The 15224-nt window shown below is 40.9% G+C and overlaps 1 protein-coding gene across 1 annotated transcript in view; it reads left to right on the forward strand.

Annotated features, from left to right (window-relative positions):
- sh2d6.L (SH2 domain containing 6 L homeolog) overlaps positions 1-14192 on the forward strand; it is a 28058-nt gene extending 13866 nt beyond the window's left edge. Inside the window, exons 9-14 of the mRNA XM_018253443.2 lie at positions 2086-2123; positions 2937-2964; positions 5374-5405; positions 6212-6295; positions 10907-11062; positions 13790-14192. Of these exons, the coding sequence (XP_018108932.1) occupies positions 2086-2123; positions 2937-2964; positions 5374-5405; positions 6212-6295; positions 10907-11062; positions 13790-13906 (455 nt within the window). The 3' untranslated portion in view covers positions 13907-14192. The remainder of the gene's footprint in view (positions 1-2085; positions 2124-2936; positions 2965-5373; positions 5406-6211; positions 6296-10906; positions 11063-13789) is intronic.
- The last annotated feature ends 1032 nt before the right edge of the window (positions 14193-15224 follow it).

Here is a 15224-nt window from a genome sequence, read left to right on the forward strand (position 1 = left end):
GAAATTGAAGTCCTGAATCGGTGAAAAGACCCGAAATCACGAAAGGAGGCGAAGTTGAAGTACTGAAGCCATGAGTTCAATTCTACTGAACACCAGTTTGTGTGTTTTTTTTTTAATCCCCTGGCCAACAATGTATTATTTTAATATTCTATAGGCCCCTGCCACCAATCTTTTTTTAAAACATTTTTTTTAACTTGTAAGGGGGCCCCTGCCACCAATGTATATTTTTTTTTGGAAAAAAAAAATTTTTTACATTTTTTTGGGGCCCCAATTTGTTTTTAACTTATAAGGGGGCCCCTGCCACCAATGTTTTTTTTTTTAAAAAAAAAACAATTTTTTTGTTGGGGCCCCAATTTTTTTTAACTTATAAGGGGGCCCGGCCACCAATGTTTTTTTTTTAAAAAAACTTTTTTTTTTTTTTGGGGCCACAATTTTTTATAAGGGGGCCCTGACCATCAATAGCTTTTAATAACTTGTGTGGGTTACTTTTTTAGTCTGTGTGGTCTTTTAACTGCGATGTAGAGTGGGCGGGAAATGGGGTGGAGCTTGGGCGTCAGTGTGGGTGGGGCTCAGGGGGCCCCAAAAATTTTGTTGTACGGGGATTTCTAATGGCGGCCCTGGATGTATATAACTCCATATGTTCTATGTATGTTATTCATGTGATCTAGTTGTATAAACACATTTACTTTACTGTGCTGTGCAATATGTTGGTGCTATATGATTACATGGTAATAATAATAATAAATGAATCCATTAATCCTTAATATGCCAGGCTGTCGGTGGAGTTCTAGTTCAACAACCTCTCTGCTTGTTTTGATACTAAGGGATTGAATGCCCTGCAAATAAATGAATTCCTTTAGTTTATTCCTCTAGTGCTCATAAACCCATTTTCTGAGCAGCTTTATGAAGGAAATGATGCTACAAATTATAGCTCCTTTAGATTGGGTTTGAATTTTAACAGTCACTTTCCTCTGCCTCTGTGGCAAAGATTGCACAGAAATGTCTATTTCTCCTTCAATCAGTTAAATGACAGTTATATGCAATGGATGTTATAACAAACTCTTGTACCAAGAGGAGAGATGGAGAACACCCAGTGCCAATGACAATTGTTTCCCCTTTACAGACACACAAGAGAGTCCAAATGGGAGTCACTGACCCCCATCTAAAAACAAATGCTCTGTAAACCTCCAAATGTATTGTTATTGCTTCTTTTGATTATTCATCTTTCTATTCAGTCCTCTCCAATAAATATTCTGGTTTCTTGTTCAAATCAATGCTTGGTTGCTAGGGTAATTTGGTCCCTAAAAACCAGATTGCTAAAATTGCAAACTGGAGAGCTGCTGGATAGAAAGCGAAATAACCCAAAACCATAAATAATTAAAAATGAAACCCAATTTCAAATTGTCCCTACACCACACTAAAAGTTAATTCAAAGGTGAACAACCACTTTAATTTCAGGGGCCTTATTTGGTCATTTTTGGGTAGGTTCTTACTTGAGCTGCAAAGCACAGCACATTGATTTGTGCTGCGCAGGTTAATGAACCCAGGAAGATAATCGCTACTGTCTCTAGAGGCTTACAGGAATAGGCTGAACCAATGCTTTTTCTATGTAGTGGGCCAATTAATTATGAATTCCCAGACTGAACGAAACAGGATTCAAATAATTTATATAGTGTAATTAAAGTTAATTTTTCTTGACTAATGTGATAAAATAGGATTTGACTATTTTTTTGGGGTGACTGGTCCCCTTTAAGTAGTTTTTGCTACTCTCTCCTGATAATTAAATAGTATGGTAAAGTTGTTCTTCTCGACTCGGCCTTAGTCTGAATTTGATTTAAAAGGATATAATTGGAGTTGCATTGGCATACAGCAGATATAAAGCTGGTGGAGCCATGTGGCAGCATTTATTACATACTGTAATGGAGTCCGTTGAGTGGCATCCCAGGAAGCCATTGCTGTAAAGTGGGAACAGATAAATGTTTTAGTTGATTCTGTATCAAACAAAGGGAAAATTCATGGAAGGAAAAAAAATGTAGATACAAGTTTGTTTTAGTTGATTCCCTTTGATTTCCCTTTTCCTTGCAGATCCATATGTGACCGTACTGGATATGACAGATACAAAGGTAATAGACTCAGTCTCCATAATGCTATGCTTCTCAAAAAAAAAGGTCTGCAGCCTTGTTGTCACTAAGAATCTGGGGGACAAAGGGATTGCAATGAAAATCACTAGTAGAAGTAACAAGCAATTTTTAGAAGAAAAAACTTTCTTCAGGGGGTACTGTAGCAGAGGTAAACTCTCTTCCAGCCATTTTCCACAATACCTTATATGCTTTTTCATCTGCCTACTAATCAGATGGCTTCTGCTACATTGTTTTAATAGCCAGAGCCAGCAGTGCACAAAATAGCTACAGACACGCAATACTTTAAGTAGCAATTTTATTTAATAATTAGATACATAATGCATAAATAATTCACAATGAATTGCCATAATAAAAGACGGGGGGGGGAACTGGTTTTCCTTTGTTCACAAACATAGAGTGTAGTGCACAATCAATCTCACCGCTTTTTGTAGCGTCGGGTGCCAGCTGCGACTCTGTCTGCCCAGGTCCAGTACAAATTCCGATACAAATTCCAGCAGCACTCCGGTATAGTGAAAGAAATTTATTTGTGCAAATGAAGCAACGTTTCGGACATAACCAGCCCTTTACCCCAGCTTGATAAAGGGCTGGTTATGCCCGAAACGTTGCTTCATTTGCACAAATAAATTTCTTTCACTATACCGGAGTGCTGCTGGAATTTGTATTGGTTTTCCTTTGTTGACATCCTAGCAGTGTAATCCACAAAGCTCTCTTTTCCCAATGATACCTTGATTAAAGACTCAGGTCAGAGAAGGAAGTTGATATATGATGATTCACAAGTTCTGCCTCTTTCTTTAGGCTGAATCACAAGATAATATTGGCCCAGGTAAGTATATCTGCGCTACCCACTGTGCAAATAAATGAGAACAACAGCTGAGGTATATCTGGAATCTTATTAGGTCATTGGGTCATTCCAGCCCCAGGTGCCAATTTTCTGTACAAATTAAACATTATTTTTGTACAGCAGCCATATGCCAATGTTATTATTCTTTCTAGATATATAACAGAAACTAAAGTTTGTAAAGGCTTTGTGAGCTTCCGGTAGCGAAACCTTAGGCCCCGGCACAGATTTCAGCACACAACTGGAGACTGACCACCTTAAAGAGTTCAAATTGCTGCTTTGCTGGCTTTTATTTGCACAAAACAAAAAAATCTTCAGCCCACTGGATTCACATGGGGAATCACATACAGTATGCTTCACATTGTAGCATTAACAGTCCCAATTCTAACACCCTCACTGGTGTTCACTTTAGCGCAGGACTTGACGACCAGCTCTGCATTTCATCCGACAGTCGTAGTTGTTTCCGACAGAATGTAGTTGTTACCTGTGATTTCTCCTTCACCGTTTTCTTTAAAACTTCCAACACATTGCATGCATTTAGTCGCATTGCGACGTGTCGGCTCCAATCACGTCGTCAAGTCCTGCCCTTACTCACATTTGAGTTTAGCATGGCTTTCAGCAGACCACAAATCCCAGAATCCTCTTTGGGCACACTTGATACATTCTTGTCTCCTGGGAGTGGTTTCTCTGGTCCTCTCTCCAGCTCAGGGGAGTCACTCTTGTTCCCTGGTGCTCACAAGCACATGTGGCCCCTCACTCTCCTCCACTCCAGGAGGTCTCTAGGGGGAAGCAGCCCTGATGTGTTGCTCCACACCTCCTTTTAACTACCACATACTTGTAGTTAAAGGGATACTGTCATGGGAAATTTTTTTTTTTCAAAATGAATCAGTTAATAGAGCTGCTCCAGCAGAATTCTGCACTGAAATCCATTTCTCAAAAGAGCAAACAGATTTTTTTTATATTCAATTTTGAAATCTGACATGGGGCTAGACATATTGTCAATTTCCCAGCTGCCCCAAGTCATGTGACTTGTGCTCTGATAAACTTCAATCACTCTTTACTCTTGTACTGCAAGTTGGAGTGACATCACCCTCTCCCTTTTTCCCCCCAGAAGCCAAACAAAAGAACAATAGGAAGGTAACTAGCAACTCCCTAACACAAGATAACAGCTGCCTGGTTGATCTATGAACAACACTCAATAATAAAAACCCATGTCCCACTGAGACACATTCAGTTACATTGAGAAGGAAAAACAGCAGCCTGACAGAAAGCATTTCTCTCCTAAAGTGCAGGCACAAGTCATATGACTGGGGGCAGCTGGGAAATTGACAAAATGTCTAGCCCGATGTCAGATTTCAAAATTGAATATAAAAAAATCTGTTTGCTCTTTTGAGAAATAGATTTCAGTGAATTTTGCTGGAGTAGTTCTATTAACTGATGCGTTTTGAAAAAAACAAAAAATGTATTTCATACTTACCGTAATTTTTGTTTCCTGGTTACTATGGGCAGCACTCACACCTCTGGGGGCGGGGATAACCCAGAGGTGTGAGTGCTGCCATAGTGACCAGGAAAAACAAAAAATTTATTTCATACTTACCGTAATTTTTGTTTCCTGGTTACTATGGGCAGCACTCACGCCTCTGGGTTATCCCCGCCCCCAGAGGTGTGAGTGCTGCCATAGTGACCAGGAAAAACATGTTTTCCGATGACAGGATCCCTTTAATTACCTCTAACTGCCTTTAGCTTAGCAGCTGCAAAAACCTTACACGGAGCAAGGGATGGAAGCCATCCTGCTCTCTTCCATCCACTCCAGGGACCCATAATCCATTTTTTACTAAACTGGTTTATCACTTAAACATCTTAACTAGCTGCAGCAATACACATTTCCCTGGAGTTTCTTATTTCACCAGCCTAATACACATGATATTGTGCACTTTTGACACACATATCTTACAGCTTTTTATTGCCAAATTTCCATGGTTATAACTATAGAATAAGTAACAAGTGGCTGTTTAGCTTCTGAGACATCAATAACTTCTGCCCGCCATTCAACATAAATGTGCCTTGCAGTTAGCCCACAAGGCAGATAGGAGTCTCCCCATGACCTCAGTTAAGGTGGTCAAATGCACATCATACTGATAACAAGTTTGGAAATGTGCCCTTTAATTTAGCTGCCCTTTAAAAGAAAATGTTTCTGCTTTTACAGTAGTAAAACGTATATGCAACTGGGGCCTAGAGAAAAAAAACAATTCCTCCCATCTGTATCCAATATCTGGGGATTATAATCTGGTTTGTAGACTTTTACTCCACCAAGGAATAATTTAACATTAATTCTTTCATTTTATTTTCATGTTATAAAATATTTGTCTTACATTCTCTCTTGGTTTCCTGCAGGTTATCCTGCCAAACACAAGGGAGGGGCAGAGGTGGGTTGGTTTGTTTTATCATTTTTTGGACATTTCACACTTGTAGGTCTCAGCGGGGCAGATTCATGGACAGGCTGAATATTGTCTTATTAAACAGATATCATTCGAGATGTACCTACCGGAATGTCTTTCGGAATTACCTGGAACAATGAGAACAAATAGTGACATGAGCTTCTTATTAATGAGAACTTTTTGGGTGAATCTGTATCATTATTTATTTCCTCTAATACCCATACAGGGTAGGCCAGGGCGAGGTTGCTATAAAGCAGGCAGAGGTCATAGTGAAGTCTGGCTAGGACTGATATGAGGTTAGGCAGGGCACAATTTCTGGCAGCCCCAAGATCAGGAACAATAACATGAGGTAGAGGGCCACCTAGTAGGGCAGGATGAAGTAGGACAGGCTGGGGTGGAGCCTGGGGCTGGGTTACCTGCTTAGGTATCCCTGAAGCAAGATATTAGGAGTTTGGGCAGACTGATTAAACGGTTGTGGTTAAAGGGAGAACTGTCATAGCTATAAACATGCACCCAGTATTTACCACAATATTTTTTGAGATATAAATGGTTTATTAATGAATTTTCCAACCAACTTGGTGCAGTCATTCTGGAATCTGTATTCTACAGCAAGGAAATCAGTCTGTGACTCCCAGCATATAATGTGGCCCATAGTGCGGTGCTTCTTCTTTTATTTATTATCAGTTATTCTTAATCTCAGCCTTTACCTGTGCTGGGGTAAAGTGCCAATTTACTTTGTATAATATAATTGGTGAACAGCTCTGCCCATACTAAGTCATTCTGTGCTGTTACAGAATATGGTACTGCTGGACAAACCCTGGTATGCAGGAGACATGGAACGTAGAGAGGCAGAAGGAGCTCTGCGCAGAATTAACAAGGTAACTCTCATTGTTCCACATATCCTTCCGCATTCTAGTCTGGCACAGAAATTTTTATATTGACCCAGATATATGCACTCAATTAGTCTTATTATTATTCTTGGTTAGCCCTCTTATTTTGCTCCATAACACATTTGTTTTATACCCCAAGATCTCATCCTGATTCAAATGGCTTCTGTCTACAATGTTCTAATTCCTTGTATAGCTTGTTTCCACTGTATACAGGCACCACTATATTCCCTCATATAGAAAAATTAAACATAACACAACGTGGGTAACTATACCAACTGCAACATTGCTTTAAACCTGCTTACAGTAACCCCTCATACTGCTCCATATTCTTTCCTATAACTACCCTATTGCTCCATATCCCATATAATGCCACCTATTGCTCCAAATAATGCCTCCATGTGACTCCCCGTTTCTCCTTATAACTCATCTGTATAATTCATCCTACTGCTCCATGTATCAAGAGCTGAATCTGTCTTCTTCTACCCTAAGCAGCTTAACCGTAGGCTTGGTGACAGAGCAAGATAAAAGACCATTTTTATCAGGCATTAAACACTCATTTGAAATTCCATGACATTCTATACTCTATATAGGGGTTAAGCATCAAATACTCACATAACAGGGAGCTATTTATTTGACCAGAAAAAGCAGCCTGTATTTAAAGGGTGACATTTTTGACCATTAATTCAATGCATAGGGCTGTTACTGAACAACTTTTTACCTATTGTTTTATTTAGGAAATATCTATGTTTTTTGTTATTTCTTGCATTAAATAGGGCATGATCTGAAATTGGAAGTCCACATTCTACTTTCTGTTTGTGTGAGCACAATTAAAACTTTACAGTCCACTGAAATTCCCTCTCTATAAACAGATCCCCCCTTCCCCCAGCCGTAGCATTTTAGGCTGTGAGATGAGGAGCAGCTTATTATACAGAGCTTCTTAGTGGTGTGGCAATAGTACGTGACAAAGCAGTCCTAGGCCATAAAAGTAATTGCCATTGGCAAAATAATCTTCCTTCTTAAGTACTGAATTATAACCAAAATTCTTTTAAATGCACTGTGGGATAAACACAGGGGAGACATAGTCCACGATGTCCATGCAGATAGTTCTATTAGGCTCAGTGTCTGCAGGATAACACCAGAGGAAGCTGAAGGAAACACGTGAGCAAATCTGACTCTGGGAAAGTGAAATCATCAAACTTGTAGGAAAGGGTAAAAATATACTTGTCCAAATGTCACACAGGTCTTCAGTGTTACTAGAGAGAGAGAGAGAGGGGACAGAGCAAGTACAAGGAATGCTGTGTGGTTTCTATTTACAGGCTCAGGCTGTTACAGTATGTCCAAGAGAGGAAATCTATTAGCTGCAGTCTCGGCTTAGATATGAGCCTCTCTCTCTGTAAGAGGGATATTTGCTCTTATTCAGTTACCCTGGCCACAGAGTTACAAGTGTTCCTTAGCACAGCTCTAGCTATGCGTAGAAAGAGCAGTCAGCACGACTTCTTACACCTTTTTTCTTTTACGTTGTGGTGCAGGTTCCCCAGTGGCCACTTATCACCAGTCAATATTGAAGAAATTGTAATTGAACAGCACCACTCAGTCTTTGTAAGATAAAAATGCTTTTATTGCAGACTTCTGAGCATCACAGCAACGTTTCAGGCCTCAAATGGTCTTTTATCAAGCTACACGATTAAAGGCCATTTGAGGCCTGAAACGTTGCTGTGATGCTCAGAAGTCTGCAATAAAAGCATTTTTATCTTACAAAGATTGTTGAGTGGTGCTGTTCAATTACAATTTCTTCAGCTCTAGCTATGCTGCTTATAAATGCCTAAAAGGCCCTCTATATTGATAATTATACTAGTTAGAAGTATCTAATTATTTGCATCCTTCTGACTAATGTACAGTGGTTTCAGCAAAACTCAGATACATATGGACAGTGGGAATCTCTACACGGTCTCAGTGCAAAATAAAATCAAATATAGGTAGGGGACCTGTGATCCAGAATGCTCAGGACCTGGGCTTTTCTGGATAAGGGCTCTTTTCATAATCTGGATCTCTACTAAAAATAATTGAACCCAAAAGGATTGCTTTCCCTCCAATAAGGATTAATTATATCTTAGTTGGGATCAAGTACATGCCACTGTTTTATTATTACAGAGAAAAATCTTTAAATATTTTTTTTTTTTTATAAATTCTTTATTTTCGTGTTTTGCAAAATACAGAAAATACAATGGCATGAGATTCCTGCAGTGAAGAGTTCAAACATATGATACAGTTTTTGATCACACGGTATTAATCTTTAAATATTTTAATTATTCTATTAAAATGGAGTTTTTGGGAGATGGCCTTTTTTGCAACCTGGCTGTTGAACTGAAGACATTCCCAAAGAGCTAGAAAGAATACACATTTAGGAAGAGGGGTTGGTTTACAGGAAATGGGTACTAAAATTAGAGAACCAGGATTGAATCTCAGTGGCAACTCCTTGTAACCTATGAGAAGTCACGTACCACAGCATACTTGGCATATCAAAAGGTTGCTTGGCTTCCTTGCTGTAGTGTACATATTGTCGCCAGAATCTAAGGTGGGAAAAAAGTCTTCTTTTTGCCTTACACCAGATTTGCACAACAAAAATCATAATCCTGGGTATCAGTGCACTTTAATTTTTAGGGTGAAGTTAATTTGTCAGCACAAGCATTTCATATCGATCTTTTGCTAGCGTTCAATTCTTCCCAGCAAACTTGGTTAGTACTCTTGCGCTTAGGTCAATTTGAATTGGGCAGGTACATATAGGTCATATAATATATATGTCTTCATTATAGATGTTGGTGCAAATGCTTGAAGGGGCCACTTATTATTAAAAAATGTCCAAGGAAGCAAAATAAAGACAAAAGAGATTATATTGTCCTAAACATGAGCCCACCCTAAAACAAATGTGGCATGCCCCTCAAATTGGTAATTAAAACAAAAATGTTTAATAGTTACAACTTTTACAGGCAATCCCACTTTAAAATGTGAAAAAACTCCAGAGTTTTTTTAAAAAGAATTTTTACGACTTTTCGGCATACAGGATATGATGTCACTGACATAAGATTGAGGAGGATGTAGCTTCATTTTAGCCAGGTCTAAGCTGGTGAAGGAAACTTTGGTGAAAGGGGTAACGTTCTGAAAAATGTGCACTTTAGTGAATTTGTAGAGTAACGATTGTTTGTCTGAGCAAATATTTGCCTGGCAAAGTGAAACTTTGTTATCGATGTACTCTTTCACTAGTGAATTGTCCTCTATGCCTGTTAGTAAATTGGCTATGTCCCTGGGAAGGGATTTCTGGTGAATTTTCACTAGAGACGGCCACTTCACCCTTTATTAAATCTGCCCCATTGTATCTGGTATGGCCTTCTGAGCACAGGATCAGGATACCCATAAGGTATCACTATATACAGTACACATGTCCTGCTTATATAACAGCCACTACATTTGCTGGGAAATTTTTGGCTGATGCTTTTGAGCATGTTCATTGTTCCCTTAATTGATCCTCCATGCTTGTTTGAGTTGGATTAGTGAAAAGTATTGACAGAACTGTATGCAGTTTATTATGGGAACAAAATCAATTTTTGCACTGTTAATGGAAGCTAACATCAGTGAAGTTCTGCTCAGTTATGATAATAGGGTCAGTATACGTGGAAATACTTAACAGAATTTAAATAACTCAGGGAAATAGCCGATAATCATGGTTTTCTTTGGAATTTGCCGTCAGGGCATTTTAGACTAAAGGTGGCCATAAACGGGCCGATAAAAGCTGCCGACAGACCGAGTCGCCATTTTATTGGCCCGTGTATGGGGCCCACCGACGGGCTTCCCCGATGGGACTAAAAAAATCCCGTCGGATCGCGGCCGCATCTGTTCGTTGATGCGGTCCCGCGATCTGACCGCCCGTTCCCATTCGTTAGGATCCGATTGTTGGGCCCTAGGGCCCACGATCGGATCAGCCCGATATTGCCCACCTCAAGGTGGGCATATTGGAGAGAGGTCCACTCGTTTGGTGACATCGCCAAACGAGTGGATCTCTCCGTGTATGGCCACCTTTACTTTATAATCCTCTGTTAAAGGTTCTGAGATGCACATTCCACAGTTTATATTGCCTTCTTTGTTTTTTAGGATGGATAAACAATTGGTCGTTGAATAACAAAGGGAACCTTGAATAGTGACTTGAACTAACACTTTAGGGCATTGTTTATTAACCTTGCGGCCCCAAATGTTACTGGGATACAGTTCTCTGCATACATTAACCCACCATTATATGTGGAAGAAAGCTGGATTTTGTAATGCAGTATCATCTGGAAACCCCAGTTTTTGAAACAGAGCTCTAAGGTTTATTTACAAAAGAATGACAAAGGGGTAAAGTTTGCTCCACAGCATGTAAATCCCAAGTCTTGTGGCTACGTCATTATGCATTTGTTACATCCACCATCCCATCCCAGTTTTTGCTTAAAATAACACACGCAGCATTTCCATTTAGCCCTACCCTCGAGCTGTCCACATCAGAAGACAACTATGTTCTATTAACTTACATTTTGCACCTAAAATCTATCCTTTGCTTTTTATTACAAGGATGGCTGTTTCTTGTTGCGTCAGAGTTTTGCACAAAGCAACCTGCAGCCATATACTCTGGCTGTGCTATATAAAGACCACATCTACAACATCCCTGTACGGTTACTGGGCCCCCGTGGATATTGTCTGGGCAAGGAGGGCAAGCGACATGAGGAGGTTAGTGACTAGCTATATATTACCGTAAACACATTATTTACAATAAGTACTGCATGGATACCCACCTCTTTTTAACAGTGCTTTTGCATTCTTGGAAAATGCTCAGTCACCAAAGCAGTTATCAACTTAAATATCAGATGTAAAATAGGTCTACTTGGGACTTTAATCCTTGGGACTTTTTTACTGAAGCCTTTATTAGCAGCATATTTTGGATAACTATCATGGAAATTATATGTTAATATAAGCTTCATCATACTGAAATAAGAAACTTTCTAAATACAAGCAATTAAACATTCTGTACCGTTTCTGAAATAATCAAGTTGGTCTTAATTCTACTTATTTTAGCATTTGTCCTTCTTCATTCTGTTTCCTGGAGCAAATTTTGATTGACTGATCTTATACATCTTTTGGGAGGGCTCCCATTTCTAGCAGATGTATTAAAGCTCACTGAAATAACTGATTCCAGCACAAATACAAAAACTGATTTTGGCACAAATTATGCTTGCAGAGAGACAAAGTTTTTAATGATTTTAAAAGAGTGAGCTTGAATACTTAAAAGAAAAAAAAGAGTACCCTCTCAAAGACTATATTAGACTTACCTGTCATTTTAAAATCTGACTCCTGACGCCTGCCTGAAGAGGGAATAAGGAGAGACAGACGCTGTGAGGGGTAGAGTAAGAGTAACTAGGTTTCAGAAACAGGTCAGAATTTTTAATTGATTATGTTTAAAAGTTTTTTTTTCAGTTTGATGAAGCTGATATTAAATTTTCATTTTTGTGATAGCTCTATATCAGACTAATACATACTAATTCCAACTATGCCATTTTTCTATTAGTCACATTCACAGTAGTACTCAAAGACAAAAAGTGAACAGCCTTAAAGAGTGCAGTGAAGGCAGTAGCGTTCCTAGAGGGGGCGGGCCCTGGTGCATGACGCGCAGCCGGGCCCCGCCCCCCTCCGTACGGCCGAATTTTAGCGGCGTGCAGTGCTGCCGGGGGCCCTGAGGGGGTGCGTGCCCTTGCCCGCTCGCACCCCCTGCTCCCCCGGTAGTTCCGCCACTGAGTGAAGGCCAAATGGAATGTTGTCTGCAGATCAAACCAAACTAAACAATTGGGTCAGGCTAGCCCACTATCCAATAACCTGACGTGTGTGTGTTTTTGGGAACAGGACAAGGGTCTCTAGGGAGGTGGTGGCATGCTAAAGCCAGCTGAGCATTCTAACTTCTGTTGCCATATAGCCTGTCCACTAGAGGGCACTCTTCTGTCACTCTACATGCGCATGAGGTTATCCCACTAAGCACATACACATATATATGCCAATAAACATTCCTGTGCAAAACTGTTCATGTCAGTAGCTATTATACAGTTACTGGCAGCTCTAACATCCTAAATGATAAATTGGTTATTATTGACACACAGTGAGGCTGCTTATCATTTGCCTAAAGGTGGCCATACACGGACGGTAAAAGCCGCTGACAGACCGAGTCAGCAGCTTATTGGCCCGTGTATGGGGCTTCCCCGATCAATATAGCCAGGTGTCAATTGTACAGGGCTAAAAATCCCGTCGGACCATGGGCCGCATCTGTTTGTTGATGTGGTCCCACAATCCGACCGCCCATACTCCTTGGGCCCTAGGACCCACAATCAGATCAGTCCGATATCGCCCACCTCTAGGTGGGCGTATCGGGGAGAGATCCGCTTGTATGGCAACATCAACAAATGAGAGGATCTCTATGTGCGCCTCCTTTTAGGCCTATGTCTCATGGAGTCTGCAGAACCTCTTAAAGATACACATGCGCACACCTGGCCTCTCCTGCAGAGTTTAGGAGGATGGCACCTCCACCATATATAGAATATAATAAAGAACTCCAGCACATGGGTAGAATGCTTAACAGGGATTTATCCTGTGTTTGATTGTGCTTGGCAAATTAAACAAAGTGTAAATCCCTGTTAAGCATTCTACCCATGTGCTGGAATTCTTTCTTATATTCTGTGTGTGCAGATCCTCTGCCTGTTGCCTCAAGCTGACTCCCATGGACTTTATGTCTCATTAATCACTGCCCCAAACCATGCCGAGGAGCCTGTCCTATTCAATACTCCTTGTGGCTGGAATTTGGGTGGAAAATGCACATAAAATCTGCCTATCAATACTGATAACAATTTTATGACAGGCTCCTGGGCAGGATTTGGCAACTTCTCTGCTGGCTGAAAATCACTGGACCTGAGTCCCCCGCAGGCCCAATAAATTGTGACTGTCTATGGCATCTTACAGCAGCGACCCAGGAATTTGCTAGAATCCACAGATTGCCAGTCGGGGTTTTTATATAGGCATTATGGGGCTATACACATACAATCCAGCCAGGCCTGGGAGTCTCACTGAGCAACACAGGATGAGCACAGGCAGGCCCAAGGTTAAATGTCTTCAGGGTTAATTGTTGGATTAGACTGGCCTTTAGCCACTGTCATTATCTGTGTTTCTAGGGAATATACGTGCGCTTTATATATGACTGTTAAAATATTAGTCAATGGCATGTGACAGGAGCCCAGGGCTGTTCCTGACTCCACATGAGCAGAGCTATGCAATGATCCAGTCCTAACATGGTTCCACTCCTCTCTCCTCCCCTGTTCCTTCCCTTTCTACCAATCCCCACCTTCTTCTGCTTCCCACCCCCCCTCCACAAATTCCTTGCCTCCCCACACGTGTGCCTCTCACGTTCTCTTTCTGCAGACATTTCCCAGCATTGTTCAACTGATTGAGAATTACCAGCAGGAACCGCTGTACCTGATCAACCACCAGACCAAAGGCCGGGAGTCCACCTGTCTCCTGTACCCGGCAATGCTTTAAGCCCTGGGACCCCCCTGCTTTTACCCTGAATTTGTGTCGTTTTCACTTTGTCATTGGACACTGGGTGTCAGGAGTATCATATACAAGGTCATCAGCCGTAAACTACATTTCCCATCATCCTCTATCAGATTATTTATATCAAGACCTTGCATTAGAACTACATTTCCCAGTATCCACAGCCATCCAAATGAGGAGTGTGGGGCTATCCTAAGGTTTCCTGAGAAGGATGGAAAACACATGCCAATCAAGATATCCTATTCTTACATTATACAATGTTTACACCCTCGATGTGTCTTCTTGCTTCTTTGTTTAGTGAATATCTTTTAAGTAGCTTCCTAACAAAGGTCTGTAGGGTTTTATATTGTTAAAAATATGAAATAAAATCCATTTAAGAAAAGTCCAGAGCACAGAGTGACACCACAGGTAGGGGCACATTTACTTAGCTCAAGTGAAGGATTAGAAGGAAAAAAAACTTTGAATTTCAATGTTTTTTTTGGCTACTTCGACCATCAAATTGGCTACTTCGACCTTCGACTACGAATCGAACGATTCGAACTTAAAATCGTTCGACTCTTCGACCATTCGATAGTCGAAGTACTGTCTCTTTAAAAAAAACTTCGACCACCTACTTCGCCACCTAAAACCTACTTCGCACCAATGTTAGTCTATGGGGAAGGTCAGAAACGTAACTAGAGGGGGACGGGCCCAGGCGCAGGACGCGCAGCCCGGCCCCCTGCCCCCCTCCGTACGCCCGGAACTGGCCGGGAATTAGCGGTGCCTGAACTGCCGGGGGGCCCTGAGGAGGTGCGCAAGCCCTGCTCCCCCAGTAGTTCTGCTTCTGGGGAAGGTCCCCATAGGCTTTCCTAGCAATTTGTGATTGAAGGAAAATCAGTCGATCAATGAATTAAAATCCTTCGAATCGTTCTATTCGAAGGATTTAATCGTTCGATCAAACGATTTTTCCTTCTATCGTTCGATCGAACGCATTGCGGTAAATCCTTTGACTTCGATATTCGAAGTCGAAGGATTTAACTTCGATGGTCGAATATCGAGGGTTAATTAACCCTCGATATTCGACCCATAGTAAATGTGCCCCTAAGTGTCTATAATCTGCCTTTCCTTAGGGTAATGGCCCAGTGGCAGCAATGGACAAAACACCCGTGTGCCGCAGCCTTTTCCTTTGTCTAAAGCAGAAAAAGGAAATCCGCAAAGGTCTGTAATTCACTCGACAGCCACGCTGTGTCGCAAATTCTTACATTTTTTACATTATAATTAGTCCAATGAAGGAGGCCTATTTTATCCCAGCTCTGGGATTCCC

The sequence above is a fragment of the Xenopus laevis genome, chromosome 3L (assembly GCF_017654675.1).
Source record: "Xenopus laevis strain J_2021 chromosome 3L, Xenopus_laevis_v10.1, whole genome shotgun sequence".
In the NCBI taxonomy this organism is placed as follows: Eukaryota; Metazoa; Chordata; class Amphibia; order Anura; family Pipidae; genus Xenopus; species Xenopus laevis.